The 27,951-nt window shown below is 36.8% G+C and overlaps 4 protein-coding genes across 4 annotated transcripts; 2 read left to right on the forward strand and 2 right to left on the reverse strand.

The window, feature by feature from the left end:
* Positions 1-212: 212 nt before the first annotated feature.
* Positions 213-2,694, forward strand: LOC110851568 (transmembrane protein 165). Its single transcript, XM_022099413.2, has 5 exons — positions 213-1,405; positions 1,487-1,748; positions 1,833-2,008; positions 2,082-2,261; positions 2,372-2,694. Exons 1-5 carry the CDS (start codon positions 1,256-1,258, stop codon positions 2,546-2,548), a joined length of 945 nt encoding a protein of 314 aa, XP_021955105.1. The 5' UTR covers positions 213-1,255; the 3' UTR covers positions 2,549-2,694.
* Positions 2,695-2,697: 3 nt separating this feature from the next.
* On the reverse strand, positions 2,698-7,605 carry LOC118436070. The gene is made up of 7 exons (XM_035853161.1): positions 6,451-7,605; positions 6,081-6,240; positions 5,056-5,993; positions 4,724-4,938; positions 4,323-4,646; positions 3,574-4,249; positions 2,698-3,486 (listed from the first exon to the last, which is right to left on the reverse strand). Exons 1-7 carry the CDS (start codon positions 6,536-6,538, stop codon positions 2,813-2,815), a joined length of 3,075 nt encoding a protein of 1,024 aa, XP_035709054.1. The 5' UTR covers positions 6,539-7,605; the 3' UTR covers positions 2,698-2,812.
* Positions 7,606-9,435: 1,830 nt separating this feature from the next.
* Positions 9,436-25,720, forward strand: LOC110851081 (KICSTOR complex protein SZT2). The gene is made up of 62 exons (XM_035852979.1): positions 9,436-10,034; positions 10,104-10,189; positions 10,254-10,347; positions 10,425-10,502; positions 10,582-10,674; positions 10,744-10,896; positions 10,989-11,136; positions 11,221-11,441; positions 11,519-11,655; positions 11,733-11,856; positions 11,932-12,314; positions 12,399-12,527; positions 12,610-12,750; positions 12,839-12,978; positions 13,052-13,217; positions 13,288-13,578; positions 13,652-13,730; positions 13,799-13,923; positions 14,006-14,153; positions 14,263-14,369; positions 14,451-14,578; positions 14,667-14,873; positions 14,961-15,845; positions 15,905-16,089; positions 16,154-16,318; positions 16,399-16,547; positions 16,644-16,762; positions 16,936-17,074; positions 17,153-17,216; positions 17,298-17,483; positions 17,557-17,770; positions 17,848-17,929; positions 18,004-18,087; positions 18,175-18,311; positions 18,377-18,513; positions 18,617-18,708; positions 18,769-18,886; positions 18,957-19,071; positions 19,155-19,321; positions 19,409-19,525; positions 19,612-19,852; positions 19,936-20,145; positions 20,239-20,382; positions 20,451-20,527; positions 20,601-20,665; positions 20,733-21,250; positions 21,319-21,527; positions 21,607-21,771; positions 21,844-21,992; positions 22,071-22,180; positions 22,300-22,441; positions 22,531-22,621; positions 22,726-23,006; positions 23,097-23,415; positions 23,502-23,712; positions 23,807-23,910; positions 23,994-24,208; positions 24,306-24,512; positions 24,585-24,807; positions 24,911-25,030; positions 25,121-25,270; positions 25,346-25,720. Exons 1-62 carry the CDS (start codon positions 9,735-9,737, stop codon positions 25,481-25,483), a joined length of 10,722 nt encoding a protein of 3,573 aa, XP_035708872.1. The 5' UTR covers positions 9,436-9,734; the 3' UTR covers positions 25,484-25,720.
* LOC110851394 (dnaJ homolog subfamily C member 25 homolog) lies at positions 25,693-27,880 on the reverse strand. The gene is made up of 7 exons (XM_022099155.2): positions 27,276-27,880; positions 27,041-27,190; positions 26,818-26,959; positions 26,538-26,726; positions 26,081-26,459; positions 25,933-25,998; positions 25,693-25,863 (listed from the first exon to the last, which is right to left on the reverse strand). Exons 2-7 carry the CDS (start codon positions 27,153-27,155, stop codon positions 25,741-25,743), a joined length of 1,014 nt encoding a protein of 337 aa, XP_021954847.1. The 5' UTR covers positions 27,156-27,190; positions 27,276-27,880; the 3' UTR covers positions 25,693-25,740.
* Between the last annotated feature and the right edge of the window lie 71 nt (positions 27,881-27,951).

The raw sequence follows: 27,951 nt of genomic DNA on the forward strand, positions 1-27,951 counted from the left end.
AACTTGAATTTTAGTATCTTTGTCTCATCTTATCATTTCAACATTGAATTATGATGTGGTTTACTCGCTCATACACCCTGGCTTTGGCTACCTACCTACGTCCATCGTCCGTTCCGTATGCGATTGTAAGTAAAATAGGAAAGAGGAATAAAAAAATCTATGCAATATCGTCATCACCACCAGCCAGCAGCATATACGACTTTCTACATTCCTCCGTTTCGTGGATTTGCTGGTCGGTTCTTTATTCTGCCAGCAAATCAGGTTCAGCAGCAGTACACCGACCGATTCCTGCCAATCTTCACTATAAACTTAAATTTTTAGTTTTTCGCTAATAAAATTAAAAAAAAGACCATTAGAAAACTTCCCATGAATAAAATCACCGATTGAATTATTATTGAACGGAAGTGTGGTGTGTGGTTTGTTGGCTCAAGTAGGAGATTGATAGGTTGGACCGACTCTGACATTCCACATCACCAATAAAATAAATACCACTCAATTTGGCAGAGATTTGAGGGATTTGTCAGATCATCATCATCATCACCATCATCATCCACTACAGAGTGATTTAATAATAATTCATAATCAACAAGAACAAAACGTAGCCATATGCTCATCATCATACGTAGTCATCAATCACCACTTTAATTGCGGCCGGTGGGATGGAGTTATCATCATCAGAATGAAAAAGTCTTGGGAAAAGGAACACGACAAAAGGACGCCTGTTGTTGGAGCGAGCGAGGAATTTCAAATTTAGATTCAACGTAGTGACAAAACCTTCTTGGGACTTGTATGCAAATTGGATAATCAAATCGCAGTTAAAATTTGCAAAAATGTAGTTTTGGGTAAAATGTAAAAGAGCCGGTTACTTTGCGAAATATTCTTACTTATTGCGTTTTATATAATCTTCGGTGTTTAAAACAATAAGATTTTAGTTTGTGCCAAATATTTAAAATATTTGAAAATTAGTATATAGTTTTTTTTTCTGGAAGAGACCAGTCTTTAGATCTGAACGAATTTACCGAATGTCCCTACTGAGTTCTTATTCAATATTTATTTATTTTATTTGTCTATTTACGTAACAGATTTAGTAGTTATATTTTTATGTAATTCAAATCGTCTGAGAATTGTTAACAAGGTTGCAAGAGTTAAAAAATTATATGGTCAACTCCATATCGAAAAGTTATTTAGAGTTACACCTCAGTTAGTTCATAGTTTAAGTATCTTGCCAGCTTATCTCATCTTCACAATCGCCATAATGACTAGAAAAATTACAAATCGTCATCTCGTCGTCCTAGGACTTTTAGTCTTCGTTGGTATCGTTGGACATACTAGTGCTATAGCGTCAGGAATTGACGGAAGTGATGTCGAAGTTGCGAACAAGAAGGAGTTTGAAGATTTCGACTTGGTAAGAAATGGTTTATGAAATTTATATATATTTGGGATAAGGTTACGAGTTTTTACATGGGGCTTTCATTTGTTTTATTAGAATACTCCACCCCCGGTGAGTCGTGGTCATGGTCATGCAGCTGAGAAGCATGGGAATGGAGCTGCTGCTGCGGCTGGTGCTGATGGACAAATACTGGAATTGGGATTTATTCACGCATTTATCGCCTCCCTCTCGGTTATTGTCGTGTCTGAATTGGGCGATAAGACTTTCTTCATTGCTGCGATCATGGCGATGCGGCATCCAAGAGTTATCGTTTTCGCCGGTGCAATCGGAGCTCTAGCTTTAATGACTATTTTGTCAGGTAAGCCTATTGAGAGGGTAGTAGTAAAGGCTTTAATAGATATTAATATTGTGGAGTAAAATTGAAATTATTTTGTAATTGCAGCCCTGTTTGGCTTCATTACAACCGTGATACCTCGATTCATTACGTATTACATTTCCACTGTCCTTTTCGCCGTTTTCGGATTTAAGATGCTGTACGATGGGTGCAAAATGTCTCCTGATGAGGGTCAAGAAGAATTGGAAGAAGTTCAGGCTGAGATCAAATCAAAGGATGATGATGTAAGTGAATTACGATGATAGAATATAGCATAATGATTTTGAAAATTGTGCATTAATTGATTTATTTTTGTAGGTCGAAAGTCAAACCCAGTTAAACGATATTAGTGGCGAACGTTATAAACTACCCGCAGCCTTACGTCGTATACTCTTTGCTTGTTTTTCACGGGTATTTTTACAAGCATTCACCATGACGTTCATGGCTGAATGGGGAGACAGATCTCAACTAGCGACAATCATCCTTGCTGCGAGAGAGGTACTTATCTTAAATACTTCATTTTTGCATACAGTTGTTGCGTGGTGTGCTTGTAATAAAGTCAATGACAGCATGACAAACTAAATAAATCCAATTTTCGTTGTCTACAGGATATACCAGGAGTTTGCATTGGTGGAATCTTGGGTCATTCTCTTTGTACTGGACTTGCAGTCTTGGGTGGACGAATGATCGCTCAGAAAATTTCGGTCCGTACAGTCACAATAATTGGAGGATTCGTTTTCTTATTATTTGCTGTTACGTCAATTTTTTTAAATGAAATCAGCTAAATCTAAGATTTGTACCTGTGATGGTGAGTCAATTAATAATGCACTAGTTTAGAAGTTTAATAAGTGTAAATCGTGTGTTAAAATTTAAATTTAAATCGTCTAAAAAGAGTAAAAAATAACAAAGAAAAATATTTATTTTAAAATTACTCTTTTTTGTTCATCTTCATCTACTTTTATTTATTCATATTTCATATTCATGTATTTACTTATTATATAGAAGAGAGAACACTGTGGTTTGCATCATATTAAGTACACTTAATTTAATTAACTCTTCTTCCTTGACAAGTCCTGAGTAGAAGAAGAGGAAACTTTAACTCTCTCAAATCGTTTCATCTCGTCTTTAATTGCTTCAATCAATGGCACAGCGGGGTCAAGTGGGTGCAGTCTACTCGCACTGCGTCCACTCCCTCCACCTTGACCATGACTGGTTCCAAGACCAGTTGGATTATTTTTGTCTCTTTGTTGATCACCCCCAAAACACACTTCCACTTCCGGGTAGGTTGGATATTTTGGGAAAATGTACGAGTGGGATGCTTCTGAGAAGGAGTGGTGATGGACATCAGTTCGAAGTGTGGAGGACGATTTGCCACTCGACATCATCCTGCTGGGCTCTTCCTCGTCGTCTTCTTCTCGTCCTTCGCCCGATGTGACGAATGCATTCAGTTCATCTCGAGACGCACTTTTTTCAGGTTGAACTTCTTCCTCGATGATGGACGTTTTGGATTTTGCAGATTGACATCGACGCTCAGATCCAGCTGCCCATGCTGGTTTCGGAGGTCCAATAACAACGGATGACTTGGGTCGTATTTTTCTCACGGACTCTTCCCTAATGACGTGGGATGTCCAAGGACGACCTGCAGGCTTGTTTTTCATCTGATGGGTAACTGTCACTTTGGCAGACTGAGGATATTTCCCAGGACTCTCTCTACGCCCAGCGGCTGAAAAACGCATATAACATCATGATTGAAAAAATCACTCCTAAACATTATTTGAAGTTGTTTATTGCTTAAGTACAAATTAATTACCCATGACATTAAACGCATCATCCAAAAACTGATGAAAACGCTTCCTAATCTTTCCAATAGGATTAATCTCACCGGAAGAAGACAACGGTAAATTAGTAAAATCCACTGCTTCCTCCGACTCTGTCGAAATCAACGACATTTTTGACGCTTTCGCTCCCCTGCTGCTCCGATGTCGAGGAGAAGTTCGGAGTCTTGGGGACTGCCTTCGCTTTAATCTTGTCGGAGTTTGCACCTCGGCGTCCTTCTTATCAGTTTCTGCGGACTCGCTGACATCGAAACTATGCTCACTGAGCTCCCTGTCCCGATCGTGCACTTCAACCGAAGTCTCTTCTTTATGAAGGTCAGTGGAAGTCTTTTGAGTGGACGACTGATCGATTTGTGACTTTTTCGCCTCATGGCTGGAAGGTCGAGATAATATTTTCTTAACTTGTGCACTCGATGGACGTGCATCGGTGTCCGTGTAAATTTCTAGGTTTCCAAAACTAATTTTGTCCATGTTTCTGCAAATATCTCCCTTAAAACTAAAATCTTCTTCATCTTCATCCTGTTGAGTACGATTAAGGTCACCCGTTGCAGCAATTGAGTCTTGAGGAGTGCGAACAGGAGTTGTTTGCGCTTCTTCATCTGCAAAGCCAATGTTTGTTTTTCGACGTCTGCTACGTCTTTGTCGATTTACCTGTGGAGTCATAAAAATAGTTGTAAAATATTGTAAAAAGACCTTCATTTTTTATTGCATAATATGAATTTACTTTTCTCGCAACTCCGGAATGCTTTGATTTATTATGGCGTCGTTGAGGAGAGTGAGAATTGTAGGAGGATCCCTCACTCGGATTGATAAGCATACTGCCTGAACTTTTGTCACTGGGAGAACCCTCCAGATTGTCGTCCGTCTCTTCAATCCCACGACCTGAGTTTCGCCGTGGGGGGCGGGGGGCTGAAGACTCACCTCCTCCACGTCCACCATGGTCATCTTGCTCCACCCGAAAGACGGCTGAGGATGGGCTTCGGGTTGCGGATCGACGACTTTCGCTAGCAAACCTTTCCTTTGTGGAGACCAATACTGATTGTCCGCCCTGGGTAAAATGTTGCACCAGCTTTTGTTGTAGTTTAATAATTTGTGATATAAAATGTAGCTAAAAAATAAATATACCGGAGCTGACGAGGAAGGATGAGGCGTTTCTCCGGAATTTGTAATAAACTGGTCGTTTCGATCCCTGAGTCGGTTGTGTCTCCATTTCCAAGCCATGAAAAGAGTCAGTGCAAGAATTACAATCATTAGACACACCAAGGCCATCAAAGCAATCAGCCAAGGCGTTGTGGAAGCAACTGAGCCAATTTCACTCTTTTCAGGAGCTTGAACTAAGGCTGAAATTTCGATACAAAGTTAGAAAATTAACCACAATTTTCTTAAATTAATTATATGATTCGTGATACTCTGGCGTGCATATGGGTCATATCGCATGTAAACACATTCATATGTACCTTTGGCCTTCTCAATGATTTCATGTTCCAGTGTTTTTTCCATCTCGACTTTGGACATTACTTGAAGCTCTTTCACAGCCACAAATCCTAGAACTGGAGTACCTTCCGCGTAAACGATGTATTTCAAGTCAATTCTTGGGTCAGGTTCGGAATACGTCACGTTTATCATGGACACAGACACGTTCATCGCCGTTCGTGCAATGGGACTTTGTCCTCGAAGATAAAAGTAGAGAGGATTCGTCTCTGCGTCCTCGTCATAGTCAAATTTTGTGTTGGTGGATGCCGTACGACGTGTTGACCTCCGATTCCTCATCATCGTCAAGGTCCCATTATTATGTTGACCCATTAAACGCAAGGATTTAAGGAGTTGTCGTTTAAAAGCCGTGGCATAAATCTCTGCCAATCGTTTTTGGAGCATTTCCTGAAACGGTAAGTCATTCGGGTGGTATTTGTTTTCCCTCTTCCGCTTAATTGAGGACTGAATCCAGTATCGCGGATCTGTGGCGGAGGCTGATAATCGATCATTCAGACTTTCCGATGTCTCCTCTTCTGTGACGTTTGGATGTTCAGTGTATGTTGATTGAGATGGCGTAGAAGGTGTGACCGTGGGTTGCACCATGATTGAATATAACGACGTCGTCGCAGTGGGTGAAATTGTGGTATGTTGAGAGTTTAAATCTAACGAAAATGCGGAGCTGGGATCTATTATTGTCATTTGAATCGATGGCGTCGCAGAAATTCTGCTCGTTACAATCACTGGGGTCATGGCCACGGGATAAATGGTGGATAAAACCGTCTTGTACAACACCATCGTTTTGGTGACTTTGATCTGAACTTGACCCGAGAAGTCACCATCGTCATCCTCCCAGGCCATCCCGTCCTGGTTTTCGGAAGGTATCGGACCTTCTCCTGAGCCAGCCCATAGAAAATCTTGAAATCTATGTGAATTAGCAGACATATTTTTGTTTGCTCTCACATGTGAAACTTAAATTAAGACTTTTAATTAGTGCACTAATAAGATTTACTTGTAATGCTGTCGAAGGACTTTGTACAACTCGGCATTGTAGTAGGGAGGCTGGCGACGGAGGGAAAGTTGAGACTCATCTTCCTCCGTGCCTGCTGAAGCTGCCAAAAGACTGATCACTGAAGTCAAGCTTATGATGGTCGATATCGTGCACGCAGATCCTGCGGACAAGTAATTTAGCAAATTGTTTTAAATATAGTTTAAATACGATGTAAAAGATTCACTCAGTATTTGAGATGTGTTAATTAGCTATCCATTAATAAATCTCAACTGGCCCCATCGAACCAAATTGGAACTTTACAGATTAAAAAACTTATATCCTCTAATTAATTTATACCACGAGAAATAAAAACATGTTGCTAAATCCTTACCAAGAGAGCCAGCAACACCCAGAAAATTTGATGACCAGCGTACAACCACTTTGAGACAACTGCTGTGCACCATGGGCAAGAATTTCATGTCGAGAATGGAAGAATCAAAATGCCACCACAAAGGATGAGGTTTATAGAAAAATGTTAATTAAAAGTGTCCAACATTTTTTTTTGTTATTTGGAACAACGGCTCTTCTGCACCATAAAAAATAGTAGCAGCCGCACAGCAGATGGATGGATGGTAGTATTCGATGTCGATGGGTCGTTACCGTAAACAAACAAACGAGTTCTTCTTTCTGCGAGTTGATAAATCAATATGCTTTCCCTACCAGGACGACGACGAACCACGGAAATACTTCCATCACATAAAATTAAGTAAGTATATTATGTACAATGGATCCATTTCATTCCATTATCCGCTGCCCCCAAAAGTCTCGGTTTCTTGACGTACACTTATTTCCTTCTTTCAGAACCTGACATAGTCTACGCTGAAATAATCTCATCTTGATCAGACATCACTTTACGTTAGCTCCAATTCACTTGGGGAAATTGACTGTTGTTTTGTACTGATTACATTCTGTAAAGTGTTTATTTATTAATGCACTGAGAACACTTCAAATTCTTCGAGATCTCCATAATCCTGAAATTTCCGACACCAAAATGTGTTCACAGACACGCACCCGACTAAATAAGAATGATTAAGGATGAATCACATCACGAGGTGATGAGCGTGTTGAGTCGGAGGCAGAATGAGACACGGGGCGAGTACGGTACGTAGTTAAGTAACAGTGACACAAAGATGCTTCATGTTGTCAGAGGCTCTAAATTGATGCTAATTGACAGGCCACAATTAACCCTCGGTAATTTTGCACTACCACCAACACTGTTGCCTCGGAAGTGACCATTTTATTCAGCACCACCAGAAATAATAATGTGCCACATAAAAAAATCACGAGGAAGTGGAGGAAGCTCACACATGATGGGAAACAAAACCTAGACTAGTCACACTGCTGGATCGCTCGCTGTTCTCATTTCGCAGTGTTTGGTTTTAGGAAAATTTTCGTGTCCGTAATCAAATCGCATTCCTCTTTTTGTGATGTTTCTCCAACAGGCGCATAAAAGAGTGAAATAAGGCAATGTCACAAATGAGTTGCTTTCTGCTCCTACCTCTGCTCTGTGTATGACGAGGTGAGATTGGGGTGGTGTAGGAAGTCCACATAAATAAACTGAATCAAGCGAATGAGGTAGTTTAGTACAGTGCACTGTTATACGTACATGTCCTGCTGCATTTTACAGGTGTATGTACAGGTAGTGGTAGTGGTAGTGGTTGGCTTGATTGTCCAGGTAGTTAGGTTTATCACCTCGACATCTAATCAATAATCTCAACCTGGTCCGGCTACAAATACATGGGCAAGGACCATCAACTATGCCGCTGTTACTATTATTACGTTTGCCACATTATTTCATATAGCACTCTCGATCGCACAATTGCTCACATGTAAAAAGCTACATAAAGTATTGTTGTTCGCACACACCACTCACGAGCTATGCTCAACTTGCATGCAACGATAATAGTAATGAAATGAAATGTGTGCCATATTATGCGAATGCAAGCAAATTTCAACCGAAACACGAGCTGACACATCACACAGAGTTCGTTTGTAGGTAGGATCGTTGATTACGTAATTACTATATACCACCATCGCCAATCTACCTGCCAAGTCAAGGATTGTTGGAATCAAGGAGAGTAGTTTGCATGTGTCTTATGCATTATCAGTAGCACATGTATAAATGAGTGTGTTATTTTAAGTATAAAGTCGAAATTTTAAGTAATGCCCATAATTTTCAAGATTTCCAGCTCGTTTTCTAGATAACGTTCCTCGTTTGACCGACAAGGAGTCCTTGCCAAGGAGTCAAAATAACGATGGTTGGCTGGTTCTAAAAGCGTCTCAACTCGTTGACATTACGCAAAGTGATTAGAAAAGTGAGTGCTTGGTGGAAGGTGGGGCAGTAAAACCTTCCTTTCATTCTGACATGCAAGGCCTTGCATACCCCACAACTCATAAAACTTTGCATTTGTGCAGAAGCAGGGCAATAATTTATCCGTATAATTGTATCGCAATTCACGAAAATTAAGAGTCGAGAGTCAGTCAACTCTTGGTATCAAATTATTTTCGGTATCGTTTGAAAGTACCAAGAAGAAATTCCTTATGTAAGAGAAAGGGTAATTTTTTTAGGCCTCCTAAATGTCGCAGTTTACACGCCACGCCATATTTGCCATTGCCACCCAACAGCAACCCCACCACCACCATCGATCTCTGATAACGTTTTACAAAAGAGGAAAACAAACGAAGGGTGAAAAATATTGACCAAGCTTTCTTGCCAGTATAGATTCCGATGTGAGACAAATTAACATAAAATACTGAAAGCAACGATGACACGATATGCTAGCACATGTATTTTCTAAATCATAACAAATCAAAGGTCACACACAGTAAATGTCATTCATTTCCAGTTCCAACTATTTATAGTGTATTTTTACTATAATATTTAGATTATTATCATGACCCTGTTGATCCATAATATTGATTGCTGATCTAAAGAAAACACTAGTCACCTACGTAAAAGTCATAATGGATTTACAAAATAATGCACAAAAAATGAATTTTAGCATTAATCTCAAACTAGTACCTGGACTATAAAAGTTTATGATATTTCGCTAAGGATTAAAAAGTTGAACTTGAGAAATTCGAAAAAGTGAAATTCTCTCAAAATTTTTTCCTTTTATTCGCAACCAGCTAAGAGCAAAAGTAGAATTCAATTTGAAAACTGCAAATTTTCTTTTTTTCGTTTTTTGTAGAACTTTCTCCGAAGAGAGAAAGGTGAGATTTATAATTGCTTGACCAAATTCCCCTTGTCTGACCACAACATTGAGCAAATCCTCACCGCCAACCCATTTCCAACAAGTCCAATAACATAAATAAGAAATGTGTTCACTTCGCACTCTCGCTCTCACTTGATTTTTATTTTGTGTTTACGTAACTGCGAACTTACTTTCACTAGTTGCACCCCCTCCAATCTACCTTTTTCTGGGCTAACGCCACTGCAGTTATTGCTCAGTTAACTTCTCATTAACTTGAGAAAGCGGTTAGTCAGGCAGTGTGCGTAGTAGTTTGAACCAGGAAGATGAACTATGGTCGTGACCTGAGGGGGACACCAGACAATGCAGACGACAGCGACTATTAACTTTTAGCTATAATTGGCAGTTATCCATTTGTTTGACGATGGAGGATTTGCCACAATTACCTTCATTTTCACAGAAGAACAAGACCATGGAGTCTCCGGACAAAGGGGTGATTGTGGAGGAGGAGGAGGTTATCAAAGAAGAGGAGAAAGAGGAAGTCGTCGTTGTAGAGGAGGAGGAGGAAGAGGAGAACACGGGTCCCATTCTGGAGGCCAAGATCGTCTACATACTGATGAGCAAAGATCATCGAATATCAAGAAATCGACGAGCAGAGTGGTTTTTCTCCAGGTTCAATACAGTCTTTTCCCTCCCAAAGGATCGCCTCATCTCGCTGGCACTGGTATAAAATTTGCTTAATTTGTAAGGTGATTTGTATTTTAATCTTGTTTGAATTTCAACAAATTCATAGGACGAAGGGGCAGATTTCTATGTCGTGTCTGCCATTCCAAAGGACCCGAATCCAGACTGGACGCCACAAACGAGACACGCTTTCAGGTACGCAATTAGGTGTAATTTTTTAAAAGGAGATATTTATTTAAGGGCGATTGTTTCCATTTAGGTACAAAATAACTACCAAGACGGTGGTTACCTATCTTTCTCGCCGATACAGGATTGTTTACTGCATTGATGTCAGTCCTTCAGTTGCAGCAGTGGTATGAAATCTAGCTGGATGGTCTAGCAAATAATCAAAAAATGGGATTGTTTTTATCCATGGTTTGTCATATTTTAGGACATTCAAGCAGGGACTGTCATATTCGATGGAGTTTTTCAGGCTTTAAGGGCAAGCCTGGATGGGTTAATGAGACCAGTAAGTTCTTTCTAGTCTATTATTTTACAATTCAGTTAGGAAATTTTTTCTTCCATGTTTAATTTTACGCATCCTCTAGTTTTATATTCCAGGGAGTACCATTGTGTTTCAGCCAAAGATATTTATCACCGTCATTACGCATTCTCCTTTCGTTACTAGCATAAATAATGAGGTGATTTTCAAATTAATTAAACAATATACCAAACAAGTTGAACAAACTAATTTATGGAATTTTATTTAGGTTATTCTTCAAGGCAAACTCTTAGGTCCGTCCACGTACAATAACATTTTGCAAACTGTCTTTCAAGAGCTACATGTTATCGAAAACAAAATGGCCACCATGACGGAGACATTGGTTAAAACTGTTAATGCAAGAAGGGCCAGACAAAAGGCGGTTAGTATTAGTATTGATAAGCGACACATTACAACATGTTGCATTGATTTCCGTTCTAAGATAAAACTTGTTTGAAACTTGTTCGTTTCTAGAAAATGGAGAAAGAGAAAACTCCTTCAGGGGATAGTAAATCTGGGATTCAACCTTTCAAATCGTCCGTTAGTTCTGATTTTAGTCTAGTTGATCTGTTGAAACAAGCCCTTATCGCTTTAAGTTTGCTCCCCGAAAATTCTTCTTCTGGTATGATACTTATGATTTAAAGTCCAAGGAAATATGTATACTTGTTCAGTTTGTCTAATTGAATTCGATTTTGTACATTCTTAGGTTTGGTAATTTTGACTGATGGAGTAGTTAGTGTTCCAGACGGAAGATATTTAGACATTATTTTGTCTCAACTTCGATACAACACAGTGTCCTGTTCGTTTATACAATTGTCTAGTCCCTTTCATCCACATTTATGTCATGGCGTACTTCCCTATGTGGACCTTATGAAGTTTATTGCAACAGCAACATTTGGCTCGTTTATGACAGAAGCTCCTGAAATTGTAACTATCAGCTTTGTGACAATTTTCGCATTTCAAAAGTCGTGAAATTTTATTTGAAATTTTAACTTTTAACTTAGACATCATCATCTGATGCTATTACGGAAATGAATGTTTATCATTTGTCGTTCCTTGCGTGGAGTTTTCAGAATTCGGATAACATTCAAGCTGAGACACATCTACCAACTTCCATCAAACCTGGAGAGTGGTCTATAAGGTATGTATAATTGGTGCATTCATAATTTAGCAAAATATTCTATGCCTAGCGATTCAACTTGATAATTTCATTTGTAGGAATAAGTGCTTCTTTACAATTCGGGACATGCCAATAGTCAAAAAACTTCAATTTGAAAGTAAACTTGAAGTCGACTACATGAAGGTTTTATCTTGTCGTTTACGTGAGGGATTTATGATCAAGGTAGGACCTTATTTATCGTACTGTAATTTTGAAATAATTTGAAACTAAAAATTCGGTTGCATATATTTCTTGTAGGATATAAATTTGAATGATGAATGCAAATATGAAATAACGTTAACTCTGCCATGGAAGTTTTTGATTCATTTGGAGTATGTTGTAATAACGGATCAGACGCTAGATTCTCGAACCGAGTGCATTTTCTCCTTGGAAGGACCCTACGACTTTCTTCATGATGTAACATGTTTAGCTGCAAGGTCATTTCCTTCAATTTATCGGCAACTAATGGTCAACCGCTTCTGGGCAACGAGGAAGAACCTTTCAGAATCGGATAGACTCCTTGTTCATTTGAATTCATTTTCTTCGAATCAAGCCTACTACAACATTCCAGACAGTTTGCGCAACGGAGTTCCATTATTCTATTTCTCTCCAAACTCCACTGTCCCACAGTTACAGTCAAAGTATAGCCATTTACTGATTATTGCTTGTGTTGATTTTATTTGATGTTCAAAATTATTAACTTAATTCTAATTCTTAATTCTTAGTGATTTTCCATACCCACAATTTTCTCAATTTTGGAAACCAGTTTGCATGCTGGACACAAATGTTTGGCAAAAGTGGATGCACACTCATCGCATTGGAGTAATTCTGGAACATGATCACCCTCTACCAAAGTATTGACATTGATTTTTCTAGTTTTTAATAATACTTGTTTGTTATTAAGTAATGAATTGTTTTTCCTTCCTGAACTATTAGGCATCTGCACCATCCAAACCCAGCCGGAAGGTTTCAAGTAATTTTATGTAGACAAGCAGTTATGGCGTTAAATACTCTTCTCAAGAATTCAAGCTCATTTGTCTTGGTTGAAAATCACTCTTACGTGACACTTATGTACAAGTAAGGAAATATATAACCAAGTCTTGTGGAATTTTCTTTGGACTTTACGGTTTCAACTTTATATGCATAACTTGAACTTTTATTTCAGCAATGAAGACGACAAATCTGCTCCATTTTCTTTTTACATTATTAGAGTTACATCAAAACCACCATATGTCGTTCTCAGACTGGCATTTTTAGTTGGAACTCCAGGAAATCTTAGACATAAAACTGTATCGTCTCTGATAGGTGAGATTAGTCTTTGAACAATATAAATATGGAAACCAAGTATCTGCAATATGATGTTTGTTTGAAATTCAAGAAAAAATTGGGGTTCTAACATTTCCTCAAAGACTGAAAGTACCACCACGATGGAGGTTTCCAAGTGGAAATTCGACAAATTCATCTGATCAGGCTAATAAAGCATCGTGGTCCGACATGCCCTGTTGCATTTTGATGAGCAAGCCAATAGAGAAGATATTAATTAGGTAAGTAAGTACAGGTGTAAATGATAACCTTAAAATAACAAGAAGAGTTGACAACAATTGAATATTTTAGGTACGAGAAAGTTCCAGACAACTATTGTGAAGTACTGATGCCACAAAATACATACGACATCCCATCCGATCCTAAATCTCCGAATGCTTCTCAACAATCAACATTTGGTTTCAAAAGGACAAATCCTGGAGGAACAGCACCTGGAGGAACGCCGACTATCATGGTCCCTGAAATGTTTAATACCGTTGCCCGGTATTTAAACCACAAACGATGGATTTGGTATTTTCCAAAGTGTGTTCTACCAGATTTTGAGGTTAAAGATGCTTCTGAAATTTTAACGGTGATAACCAAGTAAGTGTGTACATATAATTTTTAAACTCGTCCATTATCTCTAATGGCGTTGGCTTTTATAATGTTAATTTAGGATGCGATTGCAAGAAGGCTTCCGATTCGCATATTCTTCTTCTGGTACAGTAAGCATGGTTTTTGAAGTTCAAATGCAGGTAATAGCCCCACTTTTCATTTATATCATACACCATAAATTTATAAATCTATAAAATTGTACCTATAGAATAGAACAAATGTGCCAACACATGAATTGGACAGCACTTTAGAACACAAATTTGTGGATGAGACTTATCTCACGCCATGTGTTTTGCAGTTTGTAATGTTTCCTCCGACCACATCACTAACTCCGTAAGGATTATGGATTACCATTAACGCATTTTTTACCTTTTGCATGCTTTTAAACTTGGTCTCCATGATTTCACTGGCGCAGACATTTTGACGATGATATCGAAACTCCAGAAGAAAACAAGGACATTTTCTTGATTACGGAGTCTTGGATTGAGCCACAATGTGGAGAATTAACGGGGTGCAAGTTTGATTTGTTAAATGGACTGCAGTTTTCACAAATAGCTGACAAAGTAAGAAATACACAACATTTATGCATAAACTGATAGAATCCTCCACTTAGAGTTATTTAATTATGTCCCAATTATTCTCTATATGCATAAATTAACTATTAAATTATAGATTTTTGAAATCAACAAGGAATGTGTTCTGACTCTCGGAGCATTTGACTATTTAAAAGGTTTTCCCAAGAGCAACTACATCGATAAGAAAGGAAAAGCTGGACGCCTGTAAAACTTTTTGCGTTATTTATTTCAAATACCAATGATATTTTAAGCATTACGTTTTAAATTGTTTTTTACTTCACGCAGGCGTGCTATTGCGGGAGGAAATTCCATGGAGGAAAATAACACAACTCTTATTCCTTTCGAATTTGAACTGGGACGAGTTCTCCCCAAATGCTCTCAAACAGAGATGCTATTTTCCATGTTTTTTCAAGGTACGGCAGTATAAGATTACTTGTGAATGCATTATTATTTTCGCACAAAGCAGTGTGCATTATATGTAATGATATCGTTGTTTCATAGACTTGGGCCATGCATTTTCGGTTGAGGGGAAAAATGAATTTGTTCCATACCATGAACGAGCTAATGAAACTCTGTACAATTCATGGACTGAAAGTTTAGCAGATGTCCATGATAAAGAAATCATGATAGACTCTAGATATTTTGCATCTCTGCTCACCATGGTTCTCTCCAGAGAGGATGTAACTAAAACAGGAAAGGACTCTAGATGTAAGAACCAACTTTAACTTACAGTAGTCCATTTACCGAAGGTTTACTAATCCTACTAAAATAATAAATCCTACTAATGGTTTATAGTCAATTCAGACGACTTGCCAGCATGGAAATGCTTCGTGAAATCTGTGGATCCGTCACAACAACTAATTACTCTCGTTCCAAAAACTTTAAGAGATACAAAACTATTTTTTCTCATTGTTGAGAAATGTAAATGTGTTATAACGGCTGCAGAGGCAAAAACCAAAATAGAAGGACCTTTTCTAACTATTCCACAGTCTCAAGCTAGTACAGAACTTTACTCTGCAACTACAAAAATTCGCCAAAGAAAAATTTCAGAACCAAATGCTTGCCAAAAATCAACTGCCACATGTCTAGTCACACACTTGTCACTGGACAACCCTCATCCATCCGTTGGACGCAAACGTATCCGAGCTTTATCTGGGGGAGAATCTGCCCCTGTTCTCAAGAAGGCATTTACTGTAGATTCGAGTTTACATGACTCACTTGCTCAAAGTTTCTTTGACGAAACTACTTCAAAATATGTCGTGCCAAAGAATAAGTACACAATAGTTGAAGACTTGAATCTAAGTTTCAGCAGCCATTCAGAAACGGCTGAAGCCAGTCATTCATTCTCCAATTCAGAATGCATAGATCAGTTCCACGTTGCTGACAACGAGTCCAAATCTATGATCGGATCTATGACAATGCCATTATTTATGTACGACTGTTCACTCTCCACCCTACGAAGCCATTTAATTTACAGAGGCAGCCAGGAGGTACCAGATCGTTGTTTGGATTTTCGAATTTTTAATGTACCGGATGAAGGCGGCAAAACATCGGTTGAAGTTGAAGAAGCTCCGGAAAAGGTTGAAACGGCTGAAACTTCAGATGCATCAGAATTGCCAGCAGAATCCTCGTCTACGGAGTGCCCTGTCCCGGATGCCAAAAAACCTCCAGATGAATCAGGTTAGTTTCTTTAAACTTATGCATTAACAACTTTTACTTATGCAATTCATATATTACAGAGTTTACATCAGTCAAGTTAGAAGAGTATTGCAAGAACCTGCAACTTTCTTATAGAAAGTCCTTTGTTAAAAGTGTCTTCCACAGCCTTCAGCTTGGATACTATATAAGCACTGAGGATTTGAAAGCAGTTATAAACGTGTGTCACAAGAATATAATTACTGCTGATATTTCTGAATTTTTAAAGGTATTTATAATTTATTGTGTAACTAACTTGATTAGACTATTAGATTTTATTTTGGATTTTGCAGAATATTTGCTATCACGAACAACTCAACGATGCTTGTAAAACCTCTGCCACCATACGTAGCTTTATTCAAAAGAAATTTAAGGATATTCTAACAAAAATCTTCAACTACACCAAAGTGGATTCAGATTTCTTCTATTACAAGTCAAATCGTCTTCATTATAGTCATGTAATTACGAAGCTTAATTAAAAGATCTTATATTTTATTAATTGACATCACTGATTCATACTGCTATTTGTTGTCACTAGGAAAATATGTTCTGTGATTACGGGCAATATTTGCCATTCATGGATTTTGATGATGATAAAAAAAGGGATTCAGAGTCATTCCGAGAGACTGATCAATGGAATTCATCGTCTGACGTTTTCAACTTTTCTGACATGACTTGTGGCAGACGGTATGCACAAACATAAGCTAAAGATATTTTTCATTTTTTGTCCATTGGTCATTTGAAAAATAGTTTTGAAACAAAAATTGTATTTCTATTTAATAGGGAATCGGAAAGTACTAACGTAGAACCTACGCCACCTTTATTTATGCTCTTAAGGTGTACATCTACTACCGAAAAATCTTCTAAAACCTTTGCCGTTTCGGATCTTCCAGTTTGTATAGGTAAAATAACCTAAGAGAAAGTCTAGTTTGTAGCGTTTAAATACGTTATTTATAATACTAATTGACTACTCGATTATACGATTATAATACATTGGGTTATCCAAAATAGTTGTTTTCGAACAATTATAAATTAAGCATCATAAGCTCTTATCGTAAAAATAATTACCTTTCAGACGATTACGATCTTTCTTTGCGAGTGGAAATCGACGATTTCACGGATGATTCAAATGTTTGGAGTACAAAACTTGAGCTAGTTTTTATGACGATGCCAAATGATTCTATGGAGGAACCTGCAGTATCAAACTTTACCAAGTAAGAATTCGTACAATTTGTACTGTATTATTTCAATATGGAGTGATTAGTTTTTGTAACTATAAGTATTTTTTAAAGTTTTCACGAGTGTCAGAATATCTCCATGGCTCAAGTTGAAGCTTTAGACACCATGTTAAAAGAAGTAAGTTGTATTATATGTAATGTACAAAAAGGTTAAATTTTAACTATTTACTTATTTATTTCAATTTCAAATTACTTACAGATTAAGTGGCTTCTTAATGATGAAATCACCTCTTTACGGTCAAATTCGCTTAGTCTTACGACAAATATGCTCGAAGAAATAGCATCACACGTGGAAGAGTCGTCTACAAAATTGGGTTGTTTCCATCAGTGCATTCCATTACAATTTGTAGAAAATTCTGCTCGGGGTTATCAAAAATTTGTTGGGGTATTTAAATCAAGTTATTTCACGTTTTATTTCACATAGATTAGTATTTGCACAATTTGTATTTATATTGCAGCAATTTGATAACTTGTGGCTTCCTGGATTTGCATTTAAAAAGCTCGAAAATTGGTTGTACCTCGTGGCCTCGACGAGTAGTAAGAAAATCGTAGAGATTGAAAGGGACAGTGATTCAGACATTATAGATACTGAGAGTAGCGACGATTTATTACACCAAAGTATTGATGAAAGCGAAGGGAGCACTACGTGTACAACGTCTATATCAGAAATTGGTAATATGTTAGAACTTTGACATTATTTTTTGGAATATGTGCTTTCTATTTGTTATCTAATTGTAAATTTTCTTCAGAATTGAACGTGGAAAGTCGTTTGCCGTATTGGATACTGTTTAAAGTAGACCGAGAAAATGTGTTTGCTTACTGTCATTGTCGGTGTGTTTTATTCCTAAAATTTTATTTTTATTCTTAAACTATATTATCACATATTACATTTTACTTATGAATAGATACGATGAGGATGATTCGATTCCATTGAATCAATGCATAGAAACGAGAGGCATTATCCTTGCTGAGATTGCTCGTCTGATTAGGTCGGTTCAATTATACGTTTGCGTTTAAACTCCATCTAAAGTACTTATTATTATATGTTAATATTTGACAACCATTTTACAATGTAGAATTGTCAACCAGGATTTACTCTTACAAAGTCTACATGATACACGAATGTGCAGCAATCTGCTAGAACCTGATACAAACCGCTCAGGGATGGACGAAAGTCTTTCATCTAAAAATTATGACGATGGACCACGAAGTGGTAATAACTTCAAAATAATGAACTGTTGTATCGCATATCAAACTTAAATTTATGACGCTGCATAGAACTTGATATGGATTCGACCACCAATACTAATAATGTAGCAGTTTTTGCGTGTGACGTTGTATGGGAAACTACTTTTAAATTACATCCTCGCCTAAAATCTGGTCCAGGAAAATCTGCGTTTTCTCGGGGAATGCAGGTAATACAGAAATTAATGCCCTTTTGATAACTATGCAATTATAATAATTTAATTTGCTACCCATGATATCAACTTATTAATACTTTCTTTCATGACTTTGAAGATTCTCCGATCAACACTTATGGCATTTGAAGTAGGAAATAGAGAGAACATGTTTGTATACCGTAACTCGTTAGGAAATGTGTTTTACTTGAGGTAAGACCAAATCAACTTATTTACTAGTCACACATTGATTAACTTTTGCTTTACTTTCAGACTCTACCGAGTAATTGAAACTTACGACGAAATGATGGGAGTTGATTGCCCATCTGAAAATCCATCTCCAAGATCTAGCATATCATCCAGATCTCGTATGCATCACCCATCAGCCGATGTTGGTTAAATACTTTATCTCTAAATTTTTTAAACACAAAAATTAACTGATGGCCAACTTTTTTTATTAGAGCAACAAAGATGATCCCCCAATCATCTTGAGAGAGGCTCTAAACAGTCTCATCGGGAGAACAACGCCGACAGAAGGCATTGTTTTGCTAAAAGTGCATGGAGTTACTGAAGCAGGTATTATATATTACAAGTTCATATAATTACTGATTTGTGTTATTGAAACTTTTCTCTAAAAACAATTTTGGTTGAAATTACAGGGAATGAAATTAAGGAACAGCTAATTCAGTCTTTACGTAACAAGTTGGACGACGCTGTGCTTGATGTTTTATCCGTAACCCTGGATCGAAACCCTCACTGTAAACTGACCCCAGAAGATGTTCATTTTATACAAAAACCTCTCTCGCCTCCTGACGCTTTAGTTCGGGTAACATTTCAATTCACAACAATTACTTATGTCAATTTTTGTGCCCAATGATTTTGATATTTGTATTTTTGTCTTTCTCTTCTCTAGTTTACAACAGGACGATTTGTGAAGCTATTGCTTTCTCCATTCGCATTTTTTCTTCATCAGAATCTGTTGCAATTTTTAAACATTCCAAAATATACTAAAACAGAGTTCCATTTCCAGGTAGAACATGATTTTTGTATACATTTTTCTAGTTTCCTTTACTAAAGATTGAGACGACAAATACATTAATATTTTATTCGACATAGGATTATCACAGAGTCTCTGAAAATCGTTTCAGACCGGAATTGGAAGAACATAATGTGTATTTGTACAATCAAAGTCCAGGGGGTACCGGCAGCCGAGGAGTTGCTTGTGTGTCAGTTGCAATAGTGGACAGAAATGGCGGTCTGTTACGTTGTGCGGATTGGAAGCGTCCATGGAACTTTCAATTCTCTTTAGCAATGAGTGAATTACTAACCTTTATCGAAACGGATGAAATAGTAAATGGTATGAAATGATCGAAATGCATTTATTCTTGTGCAGTTTCTTAAACTACAGTTATTATATTTGTTTAATGTTATTACCAACAGATACTCAAACGTCAGACATCATTTTGGAACTATGCGTCTGGAAACAAGGACGTATCAACCTGGATATTTTAAAGAACAACTTTTTATCCGCAATAAAACATGGGGGATGGGATTTAGCAATGGAGTATCAGATTCTAACTCCATCGCTGTTTTCACCAGCAGCCATGGAAGACCAAGATACCATAGAACGTAACAAAGACTTGATAATGGGTATGATTGGCTGCGCTATATAATAATTTTATTGTGAAAGAAAAATTTTTAATTCACTTTGTTTGATTATATGTTTTTGCTTCATTCATGTAGAACTAAAAAATTCAGCGTGTGGATCCCCCGTCATTCCATGTGTATCTGATCGTTTGCTGAGACGTAGAAATAGTTCGGCCATCACTTTGGGGAAAGCTGTTGATCAATATGACGAGCCAAGAGAAAGATCATGGTCTTATACTGGTACAAAATCATCTCTATAGCGAATTTTGTTATTTATTACATTTTATAATTTGATCCCTTTATTTTAGTGAGGCGTCAATCACCTTATGCTCCTGCAATTAGATTAGACATTCCATCTTTAGAGTCTTTCTCGTCTAGAAATTCTGTAAGGAAATTTGACATTATCTTTGCAATTACTACATTCAACAATTGGTTATATTGTTTTATGTTTTATTTAGCTTCGCGGTAGCACTGCATCAACGGAAACCATACGATCTGGGTTTGACTATGTCAGCACAAGAAGGTAAATTTTCTTGCACATTTGTAGAAACATCAAGTTCAAGATTTATTTTTTTATTTTTTAAATGTAGAACTATTATTGAAGATATTGACAAATTACATCCGAATTATTCGTCGAAATTCAAAAAATGGTGTAATATTGGCGTTCCTCTGAACTTACCATCCCTCAGGATAGAAAAAATTAAGTTCAAACCCCAACATTACTTGGATGAGACAATTGAGGAAATTATTAAGATCATTCATACAATTTCTCCTGACAATTCAACTGCGCAGTTTTGGCGACTGAACAAAGATATGCGCGAATTTCTAACAGTTGGAAAAAAGATCCGTCCGGAATACGAATCATTGCTTCATAAAGTGTGTCAGGATGTAGATAGTTTTAAATCACATGAGGGAAAGCTAGAAAACCTGGAAAAGAAAGACGAAGCGGAGTATCCCGACGAATTATTGAAACTTTTTACCACCCGTGAATGTTTTAAACCTTCTTCCAAGCCGAGTTCGTGCATTTTAATTGCTCGGAATCTTAGTCATTGGGAATCATGCGTTTATGACAAAAAGACCTTGGGCATGGCATTCAATTCATCAGATCGTAAGTAATTTATATATGTCTTTGTTTATAACCAACTAATTTATTCTCTTTGGTTTGCTAAATTATAGTAATTAAAAACTTGCACAAGTTTTATCCATTAATGTCCGAACCGATTAATTTTTGTGATGACAAAAGTTCACTAAATGCGGACAAAACGAAATTTCCTACAAAAAATGGGCTATTGTCATTGCTTGGCGAAACGTGTGAGGAAAGTTGCCTTCAATCTACTTTGGTTCCACGCCAAAGGTTTCTCCTTGCATTCGTCTCCAAGCAATCTGTGAGTAGTCGGTTATCATTATCATACTGTTGTTATTGTTCTATACTCACTGAATGACATTATGTTGTATGTGGTGCAGGTCGAATTCATATTTTATAATTGGGCCAAGGAAGCTTCGGACAAGATTATCGACCAATCCAAAATTTTAGCTACATGGAGTAGGTGTCGTTGGGATTTAATGTCTAGCATTTTACTGCAAAAGTCGGGAATTTTTTACAATCAGCCATTTCTTAAGGATCCACTTGTAAGTCGTTTTTAATAAAATTATAAATTGAACTATGAAGAATAATAATAATTTCGTTGTAAACATGACCAGGTTGCTACGTCAATGGCTCACGTCCCACCAACCACGGGAATACAGGATATCGTCCGAAATTGTTATCCACCGAAATATGTACCCGTGGCAGAGCGAATTGCAGGAAAGAATTTTGCAGAGAGTCGGACTCAAATAAGTGAATTGTACAGGTATGAAAACATGTCACAAATTTAAAATGTATACAACGCGACTTTACATACTTGTCTTTTATTTAATCATGCGAACAGGAATCTTCATCACACTCATCTATTAAACTTGCATGACGATGAGATTCAGTCTACTCCAATTAGCATACACGGGGAGCAATTGATTAATTTGGTTGAACAAGGAAGAAATGGTAAACATAGAAATCATTGTGATTTTGAATGAAATGATCGGATACCATTTAAAAATATATATGTAGATGTTTGTTTATTTAATTATATATTTTATATTTCCTCGTTATTACTTATTCAGATGTTGAAAGTGCCTTGTTTCGATATTGGTTGAGTCGAGGACCAAGCGCTTCAAATGTAATTGGAAAAGACGCCATCGAAGCTTTGAAACAAACTGCAAGAATGATTCATTACTGCATGACTCCGATTTTCTTTTTGCCAAGGTATCATTGTCAACATTCTATTTACTAAACCTTATACTAAACTAAAATTACGAACTCCTTAAACATGTCTTGATTTATGCATTATTCAGATGGAGAACAGCAATTTCATTGACAAGGGATAGTAGTTCTGGAATTTTCAAACGGGCACGACTTTCAGAGTCCAACCTGCCGGTTATTAGTGTATGTATATTTTATTGCGCATTGCAGCATTACTTTTCACAACATGTATTCTTGACGTGACAAACTAATAATTATGAGGTATATATATACTACTTGTTTTACAGGATGAAAAAGAAAGACCACGCCATGCATCAGAATCATCTTACAGGAGTATCTTGTCCAAAGGATCAAAGCCTCCTATCTTACCGATTTGGAGCCTTTGGAAACGATTACAATCAGAAAAATGTAAAGATGAGGATCCGGATATTGTAACACTGTCTTCTCGAAGTCCTAAGCGTGTTTCAGATTCATGGCACTCTAACCAATGTAATGGGTACATTCAAGAATACATGCAGTATCTCCAAACTCTTGGATTTATACCCGCTCAAGGAAATTCTAATGCAAAGTGATGCAAATTAATTAATTAATGTACATTATTTAATTCGTTTAACAAGTCAAAAAGTTAATTAACTGTTATGTTTTAATTATATTCTAGGAAGCAAAGTGTCCTTACGTCCGACAATTGGACACAGAGTTATGTTGGTCGTTTAGAAAGAATGAGGAGAATGAGCGATGGCAGTGTTTTATCCGTAGACTCTGACAAAAATTCGCAAAGTCATTCACCCAACGGAAACCATAGTAAAGTACAAGCAGATACCGAGGAGAAAGTCTTTTATCTTCAGAAAAGTTTGCCCGGAGGGATAATTTTACTCGAAGTAGGTTTCATTGAACCATTCAGTTATTGTAAAATCCATGCATTGGAAGTTCATCGAATTCAAGGCAAGAAGTTTGCACAACGAGCGGCTACCTCTCATGTAAGAATATAATTGTGCACACGTGTATGTACGTTTGATTATTAATTTAAATTAAATTAAATTTCGACTTTGTTAATATTTAACAGAACACTATTGGGTTCGTGGATGAGTGTGACAAGATGAAGGTTCTTATGCACCTTCACTCGTTCGCATATGACTTTCATCTTCGCAGCATTCAGAACCATATTTGTGGGAGACACGTTATCAAACAAGGATATCATGTTACAAAATTTCTTGACGATTTTATAAGTTATTATTGTAAGGGTCCAAACTTTGCGAGAAATACAGTACACATAGGTACGAAATATAATTCATTATATAATCTTTACAACTAACCACGAGCCTAATTTATATGAAACAAAGATCACTAAATTGAGATTTTTTTTTTCAGGAATTTTGTCTCTGCAAAATATCTCCAGCCCATCCCACATTATGTTTGATTACATTTTAGCCCATAATAAAAAGTATGAAATGACAGTTCTAAAGATGAACCAGGTGAATTCTAACAAGATTTATGAATCACAATTCGTGAATAATCCTAAGTACATATAGAATAATAATATTAATATGTTGTGTAGGTGGGAAGTATGCCAGGTTTTGGTTATGATGACGCCGCCTTGGTTTACACATTGACCAAGAGGGTTGCTTACAGGGAATCTGAAGATGAAAGTCACTTGGGAGAATTTGAAATGTCATTGGTAATTTCTCACGATGTACTATCTGGGGGAAGAGTGTACAACACGGACCCTTCCGTTTTAAAAATCAAATATTACATTGTACTCACAAGTCGAAGGTACGTAGGAAACAAGGACATGGTTTAAATTATAAATTTGCCATTATTTTAGATTCATAAATATATGTATATTAAAAGTATTAAATTGAAATTTCAGAGAATTATATCCAAACTTATCTGGAGACTTAAATTGTGGAAAATTGTTTCCTGTCTGCGCGCCTCAACCGTTGTCAGACTTTTCGATAAGAAAAGATCGTAAAAGTTTTGATAATGGTCAACAATTGAGTGAGCACGAAATGGAAACAAGGTCGTGTGGCAATCAGAGTGACATGTCAGAAAGTTCAGGTCATCATAACGTGATCAGGTACTATTATCGCACATATTTATGTAGATGATAGTTTTCCATTAATAGATTTATCCATGAATGTTTTTGCAGAGAAGAAAAGGTACATTACATGGGATATTTTTCATCTCATGAGCAAATGATGCAAGAAATCTTGAAAGAACAAACTGTTTGGGCCGAAAATTTTATCCGAAGCATGGTGGAAGCGGCTGCTGTAGATTGTCGTAGGGATTTACTCTGGCAGCGTCTACAATTGGGCGGAAAGCCTCCAGCTAAAAATGCTTCCGATAGGGATGAGCTTACTTTGCGTGAAACTGTGAGGCTTAAAAAAATACATTGTTATATACGTATTTTGTTCATATAAATATTTGTTGTATGTATTTATGTAATCACAAATTCATGTAACTTGATTTAATCAGGTGGGTGTTCTTACATTTTGGGAGTTTTCCGAGCTGTTGGAGCTTATTCATGTTCAACCATTACGTGATTTGGATCCGCAGTTGAAAATACTGTTAAATCAACCCATAAATTTTTTCCATGTAAGTACATGTGTACCTTCAGCTATTAGCTTATTGTCCTAGAATCGACTATGACTAATATTTAATGCATTTAATTTAATTTAATTATAGACACTCATCAAGCTTTTATCAAACGTGACCAAGTACGAACATCGTTACTTTGTGGCACCAGACGGAAAAATTCATCAACTAGTTATATTCAATCCAAATCTTAAGAAGTCGGCAGTGCTTATTGAAATCAACCTCATAAAATCTTCCAATGTAAGTGTATATGTAGTATGAGTTAATGAATGATATAACTATTACATTTTTGAAATAAATTATTTTGCCATTCAGGATATTAGCATATTGTACAAAGACAACTTGGATGGGATCATGGATGAATTTCCCCTCGAACTTAATCAGGAAATCCTCAACTTAATTGAGACTGCAGTTGGTGCGTGTTGTTATTGTAATTGGATAAATTGTTTGTAGTTTTAAGTCATTCCATGTCTTCCCAATGTTTAAGTATAACGGGTACGTTCTTTGTTCAACGATATAGTACGTATACACTGGTGCGCATATATATATATACGTATATATTCATATATATTTTTAGTAAATATACTGTCCTGTGATTGAGCTGTTATTTTCAACCAACGATATGAAATATGATGTAGAATAAAAATAGAATAAAATGATTATAAGTTTATAATAAAAATGTGAACCAAGTTTTGAGATTTATTTTCAATTCACGAGTCATCAAAGTACATGCGTCCTGTTCCATATTTTTTCATATATCGTCGTTCAGATTTGTACCGGCCACTTTCTGCCATTTGACGCTTTCTTTCTTCAATCTTTTCCTCTTTCCACGCCTAAATAAATAGAGTAACAAAGTTTCACTACTGTGTGCTTTATTTTTTGAATAAGTATCCAAAACTCACTTTAAACTTATCAGTTTTCCACAACTCATCTTTCAACCATTCGTCTTTTTCAGTCTCAGTAACGCTCTGTCAAACAGAAAATTCAAACTAAGATTAAGATTCTGAAATTAACACACAATTTTAATTTAACAAATGTAATTACAATTACCTCGAATTGTGTTTCACTTAAACCCAAATTTTTCCTAATTAAATATAATTTTTCTTCTTGGCCAAACTCTTCTCGTTTTATGGAAAATCTCCAAACCCAGCGAAAGTACCAAGCAAAGTAGAGAGCAATTGTGTATGGAAGAACTACTAGTTGCACCCAAAGGACGTCAGTTACTCTTGGTTTTGCATACCCACCCCGAATATCCATATTTTCTTCCAATACCACCTTGATAATTCTATCTTCTTCGGTTTTTATAAATTCTTTATTTCGCTTTTTGGTTTTCCTAAGTTCATCCAACATCCCCTCAACTTCAGCATATTCTAAAGCCATTTTCCTATATTTTGGTTGAGTAGCTAAGTATCTGACCCCAGAGTTCCACCTGAAATGACAAGAATTTCATTTAGTTTTTTATACAATTTGCATTCGATAAGTAGTTCTCATCAAATTTTCTTCTTACCGGAACCTGGCAGTGTAGTATTGGAACACGGATATTACTGATATCGTAACGGCTATTACAAGTCTTACATCGACTTTCGGGCTCATACGCCTTCTGTAGTAATGATAATAATGTCGATAATGTTCTTCAGGATGGTCCAACATATAATCATAGTCGACACGGGCTTCATCATCCTTCAAAATTTCATACCTAATAATTGAGAAAATTATTTCATAAAGATTTCCATGCAAAAGCTTGATTTGCCTCATATAACAAAACGTATTAATGCATAAAAACTCACGCAGTTGCAATAACTTTAAACTTTGCAGTCGCCGTCGCCTTGTCCTCCTCACTCTGGAAACGGTCAGGATGGTTTTGTTTAGCTAGTTGGCGATAAGCCCTGGAAATTACGATCTTTTCAGTGTCACGCGTCACACCCAGGACTGGAATATGAAAAATACATTGTGAATTAGAATTTACATATGATTGGATTATTCTGAGATATTCACTTTAATTTCCAATACCATCATAACAATTCTCTAGCCCACAATACAGTCCTTCGACCATCCCTTGCACGGAAGGCACCCTGATCAACGTCCCCAAAAAAATAACGCATACACCAAGCACGATATTCTTCATCTTGATTAATTTGGTTTTGTACAATTAAAGTTGCCCTGTGAAAGATAAGCAAGACATATCTTTACTTTTTTAAATTCATGACTCTAAAATATTTGCATGTATATACAAATTAATTATTACCACACAGTATGCAAATCATATACAGTGGCTGTTGTCAATTAGTAATAAAGTTGTTGAGATTATTGCTTAAATATCAGCGGCAGTGCTTGACCCGAGTCAATAAGTAAATCACAATGAATCTATTTTTTATTAAAGCATAACCAGGTTGCAGCAATTAAGTTGGTGTCGTGACGTTGACGAAGTATTAAACATATTTCCTGAGAAATCCCTTAATGTCCCGATAACCCGTTGTATAGGTTATTTACCGGCATTCGTGAGGTAGGTACTTGAGCTAAAAGGTTGATTTTTGGTTATATAGCGTCAGTCTCCGTTCAATGAATCACATTATGTCAAAAATATATAAGAATGTGTCAAACGGAATGTGCAGACACTGACCACGTTTATAATTTATTTTAACAATGCCCTGCCCAAAACTCCCTTATCTAATTCCAAGTAATAATTGTCAACCCAAAGACAATAATAGTTTGTAAAACATGTACTATTTATATAAACATGTACATATTATGAAAATAAACTAAATCCGACTGCTCCACCTGCTCCCAGCAGCAGTTCAGTTTCTGAAATGAAAATCTCGCAGTTCTTCCAACCTGGTCATTCCATGCCACTGAAGCATAACCCTTTCCCGGTTTCGACTATTCATGCTTCAACGTGCGATTCGCTAAAATTTGTGCATTCA

Source organism: Folsomia candida, unplaced genomic scaffold (genome assembly GCF_002217175.1).
Source record: "Folsomia candida strain VU population unplaced genomic scaffold, ASM221717v1 Fcan01_Sc006, whole genome shotgun sequence".
Taxonomy (NCBI): Eukaryota; Metazoa; Arthropoda; class Collembola; order Entomobryomorpha; family Isotomidae; genus Folsomia; species Folsomia candida.

Bases quoted from the DNA above. Each gene is read 5' to 3' on its own strand.
- LOC110851568 (XM_022099413.2), top strand. From the start codon at position 1,256: ATGACTAGAAAAATTACAAATCGTCATCTCGTCGTCCTAGGACTTTTA. The intron at 1,406-1,486 runs GTAAGAAATGGT...TTGTTTTATTAG, and splicing joins AGTTTGAAGATTTCGACTTG to AATACTCCACCCCCGGTGAG. The intron at 2,009-2,081 runs GTAAGTGAATTA...TTATTTTTGTAG, and splicing joins TCAAATCAAAGGATGATGAT to GTCGAAAGTCAAACCCAGTT.
- LOC118436070 (XM_035853161.1), bottom strand. From the start codon at position 6,538: ATGAAATTCTTGCCCATGGTGCACAGCAGTTGTCTCAAAGTGGTTGTA. The intron at 5,994-6,080 runs GTAAATCTTATT...TAATTCACATAG, and splicing joins GTCCTTCGACAGCATTACAA to ATTTCAAGATTTTCTATGGG. The intron at 4,647-4,723 runs GTATATTTATTT...CATTTTACCCAG, and splicing joins ATCCTTCCTCGTCAGCTCCG to GGCGGACAATCAGTATTGGT.
- LOC110851081 (XM_035852979.1), top strand. From the start codon at position 9,735: ATGGAGGATTTGCCACAATTACCTTCATTTTCACAGAAGAACAAGACC. The intron at 14,874-14,960 runs GTAAGAACCAAC...AATGGTTTATAG, and splicing joins AACAGGAAAGGACTCTAGAT to TCAATTCAGACGACTTGCCA. The intron at 19,072-19,154 runs GTATTATATATT...TTGAAATTACAG, and splicing joins GCATGGAGTTACTGAAGCAG to GGAATGAAATTAAGGAACAG.
- LOC110851394 (XM_022099155.2), bottom strand. From the start codon at position 27,155: ATGAAGAATATCGTGCTTGGTGTATGCGTTATTTTTTTGGGGACGTTG. The intron at 26,727-26,817 runs GTGAGTTTTTAT...CTCAATTATTAG, and splicing joins TTTAAAGTTATTGCAACTGC to GTATGAAATTTTGAAGGATG. The intron at 26,460-26,537 runs GTAAGAAGAAAA...TTGTCATTTCAG, and splicing joins TACTACACTGCCAGGTTCCG to GTGGAACTCTGGGGTCAGAT.